We start from the raw sequence: 17371 nt of genomic DNA, 5'->3' as shown, positions 1-17371 counted from the left end.
TGTCCTTCCAGAAATCAGAGGATTGAGTTTGTATGAGGACTTCATCTAGGAGACTAGTTGCCTGAGCTATAAATATTGTATGGGGAAACATCTTAGGAAATGTTCGGTCTTCAGGAGGTTCATAGTCAGGACACCGAGACAGGGTGTCAGTGATTATATTTTGTGTTCCAGGAACATGGTGAATCTGGAACTGGTATTGGGCAAAGAAGAAGGCCCAACGGTCCTGACGGCTGTTCCTGCATTCCAGGGCCTGTAATACTTGGAGATTTCGATGGTCCGTGCGAACCTGGACAGGTTGTTTAGCTCCTAGCACTTAATGACGCCACTCGGTGAAGGCTTGACGGATGGCTAGCGGTTTCTTTTCTAAAACCGAGTACTGAGTTTCACTGGGGGTCAATGTCCGTGAAAGATAGGCAATAGGGTGTTCCAGTCCATCATCGAGTTCCTGTTTCAGAACTGCTTCAATGGCATAGTTAGAGGCGTCTGTTTCCACTAGGAAGGGTCGATTTATATCAGGTTGAGCCAGGATGGGGGCTTGTGTAAATTCTGTTTTCAAGCGTTGGAAGGCCTTCTCCTGGGCAGATGTCCAATGAAAGGGAGTATCTTTCTTCAACAAGGCAATTATCGGGTGAAAAATCTCAGAGAAGGATGGTATGAACTTTCGATAGAAATTAGCTAGGCCCAGGAAAGACTGGATCTGTTTTACAGTGGTCGGAGTTGGCCAGGATAGTATGGCTTTAACCTTCGACTGATCCATTCCTATGCCATCTGGGCTAAGGACAAATCCTAGATAATGGACAGTGGAAACATGAAAAAGGCACTTCTCGGGTTTTGCTAGAAGCTTGTGCTCACGTAGTCGTTGTAGTACTGCCTTAACATGTCCTTCATGCTTGAGAGGGTCCTTAGAGAATACCAGAATATCGTCCAGGTAGACGATGACGAAGAGAAACAGCATATCTGAAAACAACCAATCCATAAAGCGTTGGAAGATCTCCGGGGCATTAGCGAGTCCAAAGGGCATGACCAAATATTCATAGTGACTAAAGGGTGTTCTGAAGGCTGTCTTCCATTCGTCTCCTTCCCTAATACGGATCAGATGGTAGGCACCTCTAAGATCCAATTCGGTGAACATTACGGCTCCTCTTACGGCTTCCAGGATGTCTGAGATCAGGGGTAACGGATAACGATCCTTAAGGGTGCACTGATATAGGTTCCCAAGTGCGTTCACTGGGGGGATATCCCTTCCATTCCACCAGGTACTGGAGTTGACCACGTCTATATCTGGAATCACAAATTCTGGAGACCTCATACTCCAGTTGGTCATTGATGAGTACTGGATTAGACCGGAGGTTAGTTCGAGAGGTCTGGACGTAGGGCTTCATTAAGGATGTATGGAAGACTGGGTGGATTTTCTTCCAGGAGTCTGGTAATTTGAGTCGAAAGGCCACTGGGTTGATGATTTCCTTTATAGGGAATGGCCCATAATACCGGGGAGACAATTTATTTTGTGGCAGATGCCGTGGCAGCAACTTCGAGGATAGCCATACCTTATCCCCTATTGAGCAGGAAGGGCTCGGCCTTCTTTTGGAGTCCGCATACAGCTTGGTCTGGGTCCTGGCCTTCTCTAATTGTTCTTTGGCTTCTCTTTGTACATTAATGAGTGTTTCAATCCAGGAGTCAACTGTTGGAACTGGTGTAGGATGTGGAAGGACAGTAGTTAGAACCGAAGGGTGGAATCCATGGCTACAGGAAAAAGGGCTGGTCTTAACAGCCGAGTGATCCGAGTTGTTATGAGCGAATTCAGCCACTGGTATTAAAAAGGACCAATCGTCCTGGACCTTGGTAGAGAAGCAACAAAGATATTGTTCCAGGCTTTGATTTACTCGCTAGTAGCTCCATTGGTTTGGGGATGGTAGCCTGAGGAGAGGGCACATTGAATTCCTAGTATCCGGCAAAGGTGTTTCCAGAACTGAGAAATGTATTGAGGCCCTCTGTCCGATATGATCTTGGAAGGGAGTCCACGTAGTCGGAAAATGTGTTCTAGGAATCTTCCAGGATGTCTGAGATCAGGGGTAACGGATAACGATCCTTAAGGGTGCACTGATTTAGACCTCGTTAATCAAGGCAGGGTCTGAGCTCTTTGGTATCTTTCTTAGGAACAAAAAATAGTGAAGCTCTGGCTGGAGATTTGGATGGGCGTATGGTTCAGTTTTCTAGGTTAGTATCTAGGTATTCACGAAGGGCCCTTTTCTCGGGTTCAGACAGAATAAACATCCTTCCAAAGGGAATCACAGCTGAAGGTTCGGTTTCAATAGCACAGTCTTCTGGCCTATGGGGTGGTAAGGCTTGAACAATAGCAGAAGAGAACACATTGCTGTACTCCTGGTGGGCTTTAGGAACCTGGACGATGTTGGAAACCGTGAGAGGACCTTGCTGGGTTGTTGAACGTTCTTCCGATGGTGTTGGAGAAGGATACAGGAGTAGACAATGAGGCATGCAAAATTCAGAACCTAGGAACAAGGAACCTGCTGTCCAATTGATAAATGGATTGTGTTTTTGTAGCCAGGGCATTCCCAACACCATTGGGTAATGGGCAGATTTTATGATGTAAAACTTTATCTTCTCTCGATGTAGATGATGGTTTATTGCAAGCTCAATTTCCTTGGTCTGAAGGGTTATAGGTCCAGAAGAGAGAGGCCTGCCATCAATTGCTTCTTCGGGTTGCAAGATTGTCCGGATTCGTAGGGAATATGATGTTTAAGGACCCATTCTTGATCTATGAATATTCCCATAGCCCCACAGTCCACTAATGCCAGAATGGGGTATGTTTCCTTCTTGGATGGTGTTAGAAAGGCCTGTAAGAGTACCAGAGAGTTTTGTTCAGGAGAGTTCAAGGATGGTATAGATGTGGAGCCTACATCTCTCTGCCGAAACTGAGCTCCATCTAGGATCGGGAGCTGGCGTTTCCTGAACGCCGCAGAGGGGCTATTGGACATTCCCTGACTAGATGCTTGTCCGAGGCACAGTACATGCATAAGCCAGTATGGATCCTTCGCAACCTTTCTTGGGGGGATATGGGTCCACGGAAGGCCCCTAGTTGCATGGGTTTGGGTTTGTTTGTGGGGACAGAAGAATCTTCGGATTTCAAGGAGGTCTCTAAGGGGTTCTTCTGGAAGGGTGACTTGGTCTTCCTTTTCTCTGCCTTCCTTTCCTGGATGCGAAAATCAATCTCTAGAACAAGATCCATAAGTGCCTGATAAGAACTTGGATGTGCCACCCTGGCTAATTCATCCTCCATTTCTTCATTTAGCCCTCTTCGAAAGAGAGTGAAGCAAGCTTCAGAAGGCCAACCCGCTTCTTTAGCCAGTTGCTTGAATCGAGTCACATAAGTGAGCATGTCCTGAGAGTCTTGCTGGAAATCGAGTAAATGTTCTTGAGCACTATAGACCTGTTCTGGGCGGTCAAACATGGTTTTAAGTGCTTGGATGAATCCGTCATAATCATCCAAAAGGGCATCTCCGGAATTAACCAATGTTGTGGCCCAGGCTAATGTGTTCCCAGAAAGGTGTGAAATAATAAAGCCCACTTTAGCCCTGGGGGTAGAAAAATAATAAGGTTTAAAGGTAAAGTGGACCAAACAAGAATCCAGGAATCCACAAAGGGTTTTTGCAGAGCCATCATATTTGTCGACAATGCCGCCCAATAGCACACTGCCCTTTGTGGCAGAGTCGCGGAATAGTACCAATTGTTTTAACGCAGCGTTCTCAGCTTTCAGGTTTTGTACTTCGGTGGTTAGTTCTTGCATGCCGCGCATAAGATCCTGGATTGCCTCCTCCATGTCTATATCGACTTCGGTCAGGTGGCGTCTCAATCTGTCACAGGTTTCCCCCTTTCTCACCTATTTTCGTTGCCTGATGACTTCCTTAGGAGGAGTCTTCTTTCGTATGGTTCGGGTCTTATACAAGCCCGCTCGGCCGTCCTCGGCTTCCAGTGTTCGTTCAGCTTCGATGCCCGGGATCAAGGGGAAACTCCAGGAGACTCAAGAAAGGGATAAGAAGCACGCGGAGGCGGTTCAAGGATTCCGGGATGGCTGGATAAGAAGGAGGAAGGTAGGTTGGAAGAAGGATTTCCTGGAACCAGGGAACAACAGAATAATACAAGGAAGAGTGCAGAGCACACATCTGGTCACAGCTAGCAGCAGCATTGAGACGCGCGGGGCTGTGGGGGAGTGGCCTCTTTATAGAGCACGCTGTATAGAACGCGAAGACTGGTGAGCGGCGTTCTGGGCTTGCCGCCATGTTGGAAGTATTATGGAGTGTAGCCCCTGACGTGTCAGGGACCAGGAGGCCCAGAAAGGGCGAGTTCGATGGTTCATAACAATATTGTTCATTCGAGTGGTGGCTTCTAAGTGAAGGATATCATGTAGTGGTCAGACCATAACTGAGGCATTATAGAGGTAATAGTGATAGGGCAGTTATGTTCAGCAATCCAATCGAGGGTCCTACCTTTAATGTGGGTGGGATCTGTTATCTTTTGGGTGAATCCTAGTTCTTCAAGCGTGCTGTTAATTTGTAGGGCATTGGGGTCTGGTGAGATATGTTGAATACCTGTGAGGAAGATTTTTTAATTCTGAGCAATTTTTCCTGTTATCGTGGGAATCGGCGAACCACTACATAACTGCTGGAAATTCTGTCATTGGAAAAGATTACTGTAAAATTATTGCAGGACTAAGTAGTTGGAAATAAAAGGTTTACCATCTGCAGTGCCTACATCTACTGGGCAGGGGGCAATGAGTGTTTAGTAACAAATTAATAGTTTGACATGGCTAGTGGTCATGGCAAGTAGGCCCAAAAGAAAGATATCGGTGCAACACACACAGAGGCCACGGCGGAAGGCCATCGCTAGTGAGACCTCAAGAAACTCTGCAACATGTTTGGCCGTGGCCACTGGCCATGGCTAGTGGTCCCAAACAGAATCTATTGATACAGCATGTGCAGTGGCCCCAGCCAAAGGCCATGACTATTGGGCCCTGAAGAAACTAAGGCAAAACCCTTGACATTTTGTGAAAAACTATTTGTTAAGAGATAGTTAAGGTGATCAGATTTAATGCAACAAAACCACTGAAATTCAGCACTCGCATTTCGATCAAATCCACATAAGAGAAGAAAATGCCTCACATGAACCAAACAGTGATAGCGGGTGATGGCCAGGAGAGGGCCAGGGTGGAAAAAAGCAATAAAGGGGAGCGGTGGGACCATGAAAAGTGGAGGTGGGCACTTGGTGAGTGCCTGTGAGGACAGGGAAGGGTTTCTGATTGTTGAGCATTTTCAGGGAATACCAGGGAAATTCTGTGGGCATGGGTAGTTCAATGCTGCTGTATGTGTAGTTCATTGTCATTTTTGGGGGACTCCCATGGGTGTGGGGAGAGAGTGAAGAAAAAGTAATTTTACACCTGCCGTGATAACATCTCATAGGCAGGGGGTAATGGATTTCTATGCCGGAGGGTGCGGCTAGTGGGCCTCAATGAAACCTATTGGTGCAACAAGCACAGTTCCACGGCCGAAGGCCATTGCCACTGTCCATGGCCTAAGGCCATGGTTAGTGGGCCCCAAATAAACCCTTTGGTGGAACATGTACAGTGGCCACGGTCGAAGGCCATGGCTAGTGTGGCCAAAGAAATCTATTGGTGCAAAATGTACAGTGTACATGGCTAGAGGGCCCAAAAGAAATGATAGTTATAAATAACCTATCATATCATATCATATCATGTAATAGTATAACAAAACCCTTGAAATTCAGTGACATAACTTTAGTTGGGAGAGAGTTAAGGTGATCATATTTAACCTGAACAATATATTGCAACACAACCTTTGAAATTCAGTGAAAAAAACCTTTTTTACATTTTGACTTTTTCTCTATGGGGAAATGAATGGGAGTGGGACAAAAACAGCATTGTTTTGCTTTCTTAATACCCTTTTCATTTTTTTACAGATCTTTCCCCAAATGTGAAGTCTGGGGAGGGGTGACAAACATGACAACATTTGGATCTTGAGAGAGACTGAGTATCTTGAGAAAGCAACAGAACCTGAGGGAAATTGAGAATCCTGGGCCTGCCATTATACCTGAGAGAGGATAAGAAGTATGCAAATTCCCTGGAACTCACTAATCTTGAGAGGGCCTGAGATTCCTGAGAGATCCTTTGCACCTGAGAGGATTTGGTAAGAGGCTGAGAGCCCAGAGAGAGCACTTAAATGACTGGAGAGGAGCAGAGGAGATCTATGCTGAGCTGACACACTAAGCCGAGTAAAAAAAGGAATTGTGAACTTTTATACCTTTTAATTCTTTGAATATGTGACCTAGGTTCCACATTGAAGGGCTCTAGTTTATCTTTTCAATGTCTTCCAGCAAACGGCAACCAGAAGCCCAAAAGTAAGCCTTTATGAGCCTGCAAACCATCAGCTTAATGCATGCTGGTTTGGATGGCATTGTTCCATACACAAGGTATTAACCTCGAGCATTACTTCTGGGATCACCCAACGAGTTTAAACACACTTTTATCAGTCTATCAGACACACAGAAGACCTGGAGTCATAACTTGTCAGTGGCCCTTGAATTTCCATCTGGCCAGAAGTTGGTTGTAGCACTCACTGTACCATAATGAGCTCACTAAACCTGTCAACCAATTTCCCCTCGTGTTTTGTGAAGCAATTTCCATTCTATACAAAAAGCCCTAAAAATATGATCAATAAGTATTGGTTTTTAACTGTGATGATGGTGTACAGTGAAGTCTGACGATATTTTGAAATGGTGTTGTGCAAATGTTGCCCCATATTAGGGGTGAGCAAGTGCAGCAAATGGGGTTTATGTGGGTGCTCCTCCCAGGATTTCTTTTAAAATTGGTCAAAAGTGTGTATTTTGGTTAACATAATATGATATAAAACCGTTTGAGTTCATTGTTTCAAAAACTATTTTTATTCAGATAAAATTCACCAAACAGTACTATTACTGAGTATGATAATCGTGGTTATAGATATATACTTACAAAGATTCAAAAGCCAAAATAAATATTTACAAAAGGAGTTGCTAAAACAAGACATTAAAAGTATATATAATAAACCACAATCCTAAATGTTCTGAAGAGGAAGACACACAATTTTCCAATATTTCAGCTGCCAGCTTTCGTTACCACCTGGTTTTCTTCCAAGTGACTTTGAGCACCATAGTTCAGTCCCTTTTAGCTCGCACTGAACCATTTCTACCACATGTTGTACTCACTACCCCAGAAGCAGGATTTAAATGATTGACAACTTTCCTCCTTCAGTTCTGCCTCAGAGGGGCCCATAGGAGGCTATCAAAGTCACATGTGCTAATAGAGTTTTATGGGCCGGGGCTCACAGACATGCCTGCAGAGAAAGTGGTCTAGCAGGCCCTCATGTGATGATGACCCCATCATAGAGAGAGGCGTCCAGGGATGCTACTTGCAGAGTACACCTTCAGGTTGATTGATGGGAAGATCTCAGCAACCAGTTTCTGGTTCGTTCCATAATGGAACGGGCACCCCCTTTCACACATTGTGGATGAGCTGTTACTGATGTAATTTCACTTTCATATCTTATAATGAGGTATAGTACCCCAGAACCAGTACAGCAACTACTGCGTAAGCATTCGGTTAAGGTTCAGTCCCTAGAGTGAATGTCTTTGTCCCTCCACAATGGTCTCTGGCCCTGCCCCATACCTCCCCTCCCCCGATCAAGTAAAATCTGTGTAAGACCTGGGATTCATCTTTTCTTTGCTTCCACACTTGAGTTCAAATATCATCTCTTCCCTTCAACCACATACAACTGTTTGGATTCATATTTTCCTTTCTCTACTTCCTGGAGTGAGTAACCACAAGGGAAAAGGTTGATCTCCGACAGCCTCTCCACCTGGGCCTCCAATTAAATCAGCTTCAATGACATCACTCCCTTCAAAATGCAGCAGCCAGACTGCCCTGTGGTCCACCGGCAGATCACACATATCCCAGCCGCAACTTCCTTCCAGTGGCTACCTGTCGCTAAGAGAATCAGGTATTTCTTTGATCCACAAAGACTGCTGGGAACTTCGATGGAACTTGCTAAACTGTATATTCTGGTGTTAGTAACCCGTTTCAATGGCTACACCAGGGGGTAACTTCCCGGCAGCCCGAGTTAATAGCAAAAGCAAAGCGAGGGTGGTTAACGAGGACTCCGGGATGTTACCCTCTAGTGTAGCCCATGCAATGGGTTTCTAATGACATTAACACCCGTGTTACCAAAGCAATAATGCAGGGTGCTAAATAAAAGTATTTTCATTAATTAAATGGCACGCCGCACATGTCCCAGTGACTGAATGAAAATACTTTGCCAAGATGGCCGCCATGGTTGTAGAGGCACACAACAAAAATAAACATTGTACCCCACCTTTACACACCTGGGTAGTTGGGGTAGTTGAACAAAAGCTATGGAATTACTGAAAGATGTCAATCATCAGTACACATGATGGCGGACTTAGCTTCCACGTTGTGTAAGCGGCACAGAGAGGCCAGTAAAAGTAAGCACCAGCTTTCGCGTTTATTCACAAGCAGCTTCCGTCACAGAGACACAATGTAGTTTAGCGCCTAGTGCTTTGTATGGGAATACCATTAACATTATCATTAGATTTTACAGACGTTATGCAAAAATATCACGTTCATACTGTCGGTCTGAAATGGAGATATATATGGGACGTATGCCGGTTAAAAAACACTTTCTCGGAAGGCAGCATGCATTTTGTGATGTTGTGATTTTGTGATACGTGGCAGCCAGGGTGAAATCTGGTTAGTGAAGGATGTAATGAGAGGATGCGACAGCGCAGGCTGTCCCACTGCATACTAGTGGACCCAGGCACTTATTGTAATAGTCATAGATTCGACTAATGATATCATATGCAGCGTAAAATACAGATTTACTGGCAATCGCAAGTTGAGTATTGAGAGCATCGAATGGTTGTGCTGAAAGGGATAGTAATGCCAACTCACAGCAATGTGAAATTTTCTATTTTTTGTAGTGATTAAGGTGTACTCTTCTGGTGCAAAATTATACTGCATGAAACGAAGACAAGGTGGAAATGTATAGCTGGGTGAAGCAAACTCCCATGCCTCACAATAATAAGGTAATATACAGACCCACAGGGCTAATGAGCAGAGACAGTCATTTGAGTAAGGTGCTTAATAGTGGTTTCGTTTTCTCTTCTTAAAAAAATTATTGAAAACACGAGATTGCATTCGTGTAAAGAAGTAAAAGAAGTGATTTGCCCTAAAACATGTGGATAAATAGGAGTTTAGTGAAAAGATATGGATATGTGAGGCCTATATAAATATGGTGTCAGTATCTCACAGTTTTAAATAGGTTATATGTCTTATGTTTTTTGGTTACAGCACACAAATTGGAGAGGATCCTCAAATATGAGGAATGATGTCTACATTGTTTTCAAGTTTGCTGTCCTGACAAAGGCTACTTGGGACTAGTGAACGTGGACGTTGATGTAAGGCACAGTCCACCTAAGAGGCCAGAAACACATTGTCGTATTACAGGCTGATGCAGTCTGTGACAGATTGGCCCCCTTGGTCGATTGAATTGACTGCTTGTTATATATAGGGAGACTTTACTGTATTACAGTATTGAGAGGATAGAATTTTTAAAAGGACTGTTTGACTGGATATAACAGGCATTTTGTCAGTCTCTCTCTAGATCATAGAGGGCTGATGAATTAATAATTGTGTTTTTTTTGTTAACTAATTGTGTAGTTTGATTTTTAAGTCACACAACTTTTTTGTAGACATGGTTTATATAGTTTATATATGGATGGATGAAAACTGTTGTACACTGTATAGTGCTGTGTAATATTGTTTAGATGTTTTTTTTCATTTTTGAAATACAGTATATTAAACTGAATATTAAATTGTTTATTTATACTTCTCTGGTGATGATTGACATCTTTCAGTAATTCCATAGCTTTAGTTTAACTACCGAGGTGTGTAACGGTGGGGTAGCCTGTTTCTTTTTGTTGTGTGCCTTAGATGGTTCCTCCACCCTTGAAACAGGCCCTTTGTGATCAAAAACAGTGGGAAGTACCCGGTGTATATTTCAAGCAGAAGGTGGGGCTCCATAAAGAGCCCCTCTTCCATTATCATGAAGGCCAGAAAAAAAGAGATGCAGTGAAGCTGTGGCAGCGGGCAGTGCTGCCGCCACAATCATGTAAGTGGGATTGGGAGGGGGGGCTGGGATTCTATATTTTTTTCTTTTTTTTTAAGGGAAAGGGTGGATGGGTGGCTAGGAGATGGCATATAGGGGCAGGGGAGGCAGGCTGCAGGTTGTGTGAAGCATGGGCTGAAATCAGACCACCACCACCAAGGCTGTTTAAATCAGATGACCTCAATTTCCTGCACATTGAAAAGCTAAAAACGTTGCAGAAGCAGAATATTTCTACTTCAGTGCCACGCCCTCACTGCCTCATAACCTTTCTTTACCTGGAATGCGGTCTATAGTCTACTCAAACTCAGGGAACGATTGGCTCTTTCAGAGCTCCATTTCAGCCAGCCATTTTGTTTGCTCACTCCCATGCCATTTATGGTGTACAACACACAGCAAAAGTCACTTTCTAAATAATCAGTACATTTTACAGCAAATGATAAAATGGAGCCAGATCAACATGGCGTATCTTGCTTTCCTACCTGGGTTGGGGAGTGTAGTTGTTTCAGTTCGTCTTCTTCTTTCGAGCTTTCGGTGCCATTTTCTGCGTAGCTGAAAACTGAAAGGAAGGTGCAGAGTTTTAGCCAACGCATACGTTTTGTAAAGAGAAGTGAAAGTCATGCATTTTATTGCTAAGTATTCCACATTTATCCTCGCTTTGCCTTTCTCGCTATTTGATGACAATGATTAGGCAAGTAAAGAAAATGATTCGACTGCTTAATGACACAGAGTTAATGTTCTAAAAGTGAAGTGGCTTCATCCTACTTTGCAATTTCTACAAATATCTCCGAAGCAAAGAACGCCAAGGGTGCACGCTGAAGGTATGGCAACAGAACACTAATACGTAATCCTTTTTTATTTGAAACAGAAAGACATAATAGCATCGTAACAGAGAAAAGGAGCAAATTAAGTGAAAGGAAGGTACCATGTGAATGCCAAGCATTCAAAATCAAAAGGCCTATCTTTTTACACAGAGGGGAGCTTGGAAGAATTCAAAACGTTCACTCTCCCTCCTAATGGGAAGATACAAGATAGTCATTTAAAGTAATTGAGGTGCCTTAATTTTCTTGTTCACCCCTGACTTCTCCAATGAGAAGCAATGTACTTCCTAAGAGGAAAACTCCCAATTGAACGCCTTACCAAAACTTGTTTTTAACCAAAAGATATACTTATCACCAAAAACGAAATTGATAATTATCACCATTCCCAAACCTCGCCTTTCAGACAAAAAGATATTGGTCATAAAATGAAAATTCCCAACTGAAACCCATCCCCAAAAACGTGCTTTAAAAAAAAAGGAATTCTTATCTTAAGAACGAAATTCCCAATTCTCACTACTCTTTCAACATTACATTTAACCAAGGGGTTCCCTTGGCCTCACACAGGAAAATTCTAAACTGCCCAACTTCCCCAACACACACCTTTAAGTGAAGGGGGTCTGAAAAACGAAAATTCATAATCATCCCTATTGTACTGTCCAATTTACGCAATTCAGGCCTTCAAGACAAGGGGGACTGAAAAACCTAAATTCATAATCATCCCCATTATACTGTTTAACTTGCCCAACAGGGGCCTTAAAGTGAAGGAGGGTCTGAAAAACCTAAATTCATAATCATCCCCATTTTACCACCCGAACATCCCCAACATCGGCCTTTATGTGAGTGGGGTCTGCAAAATGCAATTCTTAAATTGCCTCTACTCCCTAGACCTGACCTTTGAACAGAAGGGTGTTGCATGTCATTTGATGCTTAGGTTTTTGAGGCTGGAGGGAGAAGGTCTTTGCAAATGTGTGACTGAATGTATCCAACACTGAACGTGTGATGTATGTCTTGTAAGCCTGTGTCTATTTGCTAAACTAACGTTTGGTATAATTTTTGCCACATGCATTTTTACAAATCTGTAATTTCAACAGCTAGCATTTTGATTGTGCAGGGAACTCCAGGTAGCAAGCCTTGAAGGTGAACTAGTTTCCATAAACGAAAATGGTGCTTATGTCTCAGCCAGTAGTGTTGAAGATTATGTTCTAGATTGTTGCCATATTAATATTATTGAAATTCAACATACAACGGGATTCATGTGAAAAGAGTTTTGACAGTTTATTTAGCCTATCTTCCATGTTTGTGAGACAAATGTAAATACAGCTAAGTATGTTTTTTAATTGAAGCAGTGTTTTCTGCCACAAAGAATGTGGCGTGTATGATTAAACTAAACTATTATTAATTGAGCTTATAATTGAATAAATATATATTTTTTCTATACAGAGGCCTGGTTCTTGTGCTTAACTGTCTGCTTTACGATGACCTTTTCCCCATCTGGAATTGGGATGCGTGGGATTTCCGGCGGTAGCCGGCATACTATCTCATTCTCACTTTTGTGGCCTCATCCCTCGCTCTGATGTCTCAATCATGGTTGCTCATGCTGCCATGGCCTGCATCCCGGGGATCCTTTTGCCGACTGGGTGGCCAAACATTAGTTTGGTGGGACATGCTCTCATGGAGCTATGTGGCGTGTTGCGATAGTCTCGCAAGAAATGGTAGAGTGCTTGTTCCAGCGGTTTGTGTATAATATTTGCTACTCTCACTGTCCTCTTGACATAGGCCATGAACCGGTCCAGTGCACCGTTCACTTGGGGCCACAGAGGGGTGACATTCCTGTGGTGAAAACCCATATAATGAGCAAAGTCTCTGAAGCTGGAGCTTGTGAACGGAAGCCCATTATCAGATTTGACCACTTTCGGTATGCTGTGAGCTAACATCCTGTCCAGTGCTGGGATCACAGTGGTGGCTGTGGTGGATTGCAGAATTTCCACATTTGGTCATCAGGAATGCTCATCCAGGGCCACCTGTATGAATTGTCCACTTCCTCCCAGACCTGGTCGGGCAGTAGCGCCATTTGCAGGGACTCAGGAGTCACATGCGGTTGTGGGCTGTGGTAAATGTGACATGATTTAAACAGGTTCTCGATCATGCTATCCATGCTGAGGAACCGCACTTTCTTCCTCAGCTGTCTCTTGGTCGATACATTCCCATGTTGGCCCTTGTGCACTGCATCAATTGCCCTCTGTTTCAGTGGTGCTGGTGTTATGATTTCTTCACCCTTCAGTATCAGATTGGAAGGTGTGATGGACAGCTCATATCTCACTCTCATAAGCATCTTCCATAGCATGACATAAACGGCTGGATTGGATGTCACTGCGTGTTCCACAGCTCTCATCTCCCATCTAAAATGCAGGACACTGCTAGTTTAAGAGTTTAAGAGTTGGATCCTCTGCTGTCTCTCGCTGCAGTTCTTCCAGGGAGATCATTGGTGGTATTGTATAATGTACCACTTAATTGACGTATCCATATCTGACCCCCAATTGTTGGTGGGTCAGGAGCATGCCAGGGGATGCCTGGACAGGCAGGCAGCCGGGTTGGCTTCTGTTCCTGGCTTATGAATGCAGGCCCCACTAGGCGATGCAGGGAAGCATTTGGTTGGTTGGCTTGCCATATATCGTAATGAGGGCCTGGTGGTGATTGACAATGGTTAAAGGTTTGCTGTAAAGAAATAAGTGGAAGTGTTCAAATGCCCACATCACAGCAATACTCTCTTTCTCTACCTAATGCTGAACATTAAAGGGTATGTTTCTGTAATGCTGGGCCATGGGCTTTATGGATGTGTCTTTATGGAGCTGTATTTTTCTGCCCCTTCAGTTTGCCAATCCCTTAAAACAGTGCTGGGAATGCTTATTCAATGCTGGCTGCGGGTGAGATGTATTTACTGGGCATAAGGTTGTACAGGATATGAATGAGTCCTGTTTGGATTGCTGACCGGAAGCTTTGGGTGCATCCACACACAGCATTGGCATCTATAACATGAATGGTGACGTGGTCCTGTTTCCCTTTATGCGTGCAGGTTGCTGTAAACGCTCCTATCCAGGACAGTGACTTCTTTGCTCCATAGGCATAGATGTTAACTTGCGCCTTCTTGTGGTGGGGAGGTCATGTTAGCTTTTGAAATTCCCCTTCCGGTATCACATTGAGGGTAGCTCCTGTATCTCTCAGGAAGTCAAATTCCATTCCTCACACTGTGAGTGGTAGTATCAGGCTATGTTTTGCCTCTGTGGGATGCTTCGAGCTTGACAGTGACTTCAATTCACTTGTGGAGGGGGAGGCTGTGTGCAGGTGGTGTGCCCTCCTTCTCCATTTCTGCTGCGCTTCCGGTGATGGTGAGCTGCGTGACAGGGCAGTTTTAGCAGTACATGTGCCAGGCTTGTAAGAATTTGGCACCGTGCAGGTTAAAAATACCTAGCGCGTCTTTATGGTAATTTTATGGAGTATCGCTATATATTCTGGGCCTGTTTTATTCTCTATTTTGATCTAATTGGTTTTTTTTTTAACGACACTACAGATGTGATTCATTAATTGAAGTTTGGAGTGCTTCATTTAGACCTAATTTTAGCTTAACAGGTTGACAAAAAGAAAATTCTGTTGATAGGTCACAGTAAAATGCTCATGTCTAACGATGTACCAAATATTGCTTGGTCAAAAACTGTTTTTAGCATGAATTATGAATTGGATTGAAACTTATGTATCGCCGATTTGTGGACATTTTCTCTTCTGGGTTCAGATTTGTGAATTGCACATCATGTCGTTTGTTATGAATCACATCTTTTTTAGGAAATAGTATATATGTTCTCTTTAGTGTCATAAATTCATGTATTCTTTAAAGAATGTATTCTATTTTGTTACAAATTTGATGGAGTTGGTAGGCAAAATGGGTGTATACACAATTCTGATCAGTTTTGGGGTGTATGAAACCGAGCTAGCTTTGGAACCAATTATATTTGAGTAATGAGACATTATGCCTGAATTGAAATAGCCAATTTTATCATATTCATGCCTACTTGAATGCAAATATTTTGCAATTACCAAGCCATCCAACAAACCTTTCGTTAAATTGGATAGGATGTTGGTTTAATCGCTGTACAACTCCCGGTAGATGCCCTTAGATCTGATTAATTTGAATTTGGGAGCACATATTGGTCAACATGAACTGACCAAACAATAGAGATAGCAAAATCATTAATTTCTGTAAGGTAAACATTGTACATGTTTATATACCCATAATGCATGTAGAGTTGCAGTCCTCTGAAGAAAATCGATTATTTTCCTTATATTTCCCATAAAAGCAATACAAAATGAACGGGAATCCTCTTATGACAGTGAATGTGATTTGCTTCAACTCTCTTTTTCTATCAAAAGTGGTCCTGCAGAAAGATGTTTTCAAACAATGGGACTCTTTCCCGAACATCCCGGGATGGACTGTAAAAGTGGTCAATATTAATTCTTAGAAATGTGAGAAATATACATGTGAAACTGATCATTAAGATCTTATTCTGGGAGGAGAAGCATTAAGACACGGAAACAACATCAGAAGACAGAGGAGCATCAGGCAGACCTTTGTTTATACTAAAATGTTTGGTTATTTCTGCTGAGCTGGCATCCTTCTAATTTGTCATCATCCTCATGCGCAAGTTTCCTCCGCTTCCCGTCAATTCCATTGGCCTGCATTGGCTTGCTGTACAAGCTAGACGTCATCCTAAAGCTCTGTGTCTGGTCCATACGGCAGTGAATAGCCCGCATCCCCACTTCAACTGATAAAACTCAGGCTACGCCCACATTTTCACCTACCTCATGGGGGAAACAGAAGATTTTCCTACCAGGTGGCAAAGCTCTGGACCTCATTTCCTTTGACAATTAGGGCTGTTCCAGAGCTCCTCAAATTCTGTGTGCTTATTAAGTCCTACCTTTTTGTTGCCTTTAATACTTACCTGCAGCCAGGTTTTGTGAATGCATGCCGACTGTATTTCTATCTCTTTCTCAATTTAGTGCCCAGATGCCTTCCGGTCACAGTATCAAGTGGTAAACATATGTAGCAGTAGAAATGGAAATCGATAAGAGAGTTGTCCTGAGAACAAGTCACCTGGCAACATGCTTTAAAAGCTACTCATTTTAAGGAAATGTTATACACTCAGTGCTTGAAGTGTGAGCATAGTACATCATTTCTTTTCAAAGTGTGAGTAAACTGATTAATAAAAACGTGATCATCTGTCCGAATGCGGGTGTTTGTAGGTGGGTACAAATATATTATAACTCTACAGTTATAATAGCCTGCGGGCTCCAGCGCACTATAAGAAGATTAAATAAATAAATAAATAAATAAATAAATAAAAGAGCTATTTTTTTTAAGTCCATACTTATGTGCACATGCTAATCCAACCACATTAAAAGTTGAATGTTTTTCCCCGTTAAAGTAATTCTTCATATCAGGCAGTAATAATGTTAGAACAAATTCCTGTGCTACTGTTCTGCTGTTACCACTGTTTCATGCATATCTCCGTAGATGTGTGAGCAGGAGCAGGGAACAATATACTATGTGCCAACTGTTTTAAACAAAATATCTTGGAAGTATTTGAACTGCCTAATATTTTTTTCACATTGGCTTGTTTTTCAAGAGTAAAAAGTACAGGTGCACTGCTCATCAGTAGGGCTGAAAATACCTACCAGAAATATGCTTACATTTCACTTGCCTTGCATTACATGAATGCATGGCAATCCACTCTAGCACAGTATGCTGCCGATATGTTGACAAAATGTTGTTCTGCGCTAACCACTGTGGGATGTATTGACCCACTCTGCTATACTATGCGGCCTCACTCTGCTATCCATGGTGCGGAAACAGTAAAATGGTGGCAAAACACTTGTGCGTGCCCAAAACGTCCAAAACCGCGTTTTTCAACAAACAAAAAGATGGCTGCAGAACCTGCCACCCATGGTGCATGTGCGGTGGAACAGAGCACACGCTGCAGAAAAAGTGCCAGTGGGCTCCATGACAAGTAAACATAGAGTGCAGAGGGAGAAGCAGCGCTTTGCAAGTGAAACTCCAAAATTTTCCTGTAAGTGACACTTTGCTGCTGAAACTTCAAAATGCCTGTACATAACAATATCCAACACTCAAAATTGTACTTGGCGCTAAAATTCATTTAATCTAATGAAGCACTGTGAATTTATAAGGTCATGAAATATTAAGAGCAAAACACCTTCTCAGCAAAACTGGATTGCCTGTGAATGACAACTCCTCTC

At 43.0% G+C, this 17371-nt stretch overlaps 1 protein-coding gene across 1 annotated transcript in view; it reads right to left on the bottom strand.

The window, feature by feature from the left end:
* The window catches only part of STAC (SH3 and cysteine rich domain), a 1207284-nt gene that overhangs the window by 182351 nt on the left and 1007562 nt on the right, over nt 1-17371 (bottom strand). Inside the window, exon 7 of the mRNA XM_069613195.1 lies at nt 10730-10806. Within this exon, the coding sequence (XP_069469296.1) occupies nt 10730-10806 (77 nt within the window). The remainder of the gene's footprint in view (nt 1-10729; nt 10807-17371) is intronic.

Source organism: Ambystoma mexicanum, chromosome 5p, assembly GCF_040938575.1.
Source record: "Ambystoma mexicanum isolate Mex_15411 chromosome 5p, UKY_AmexF1_1, whole genome shotgun sequence".
Taxonomy (NCBI): domain Eukaryota; kingdom Metazoa; phylum Chordata; class Amphibia; order Caudata; family Ambystomatidae; genus Ambystoma; species Ambystoma mexicanum.
Note: the sequence above shows the minus strand (reverse complement) of the source record. Positions and strands in the feature narration are given on the sequence as shown.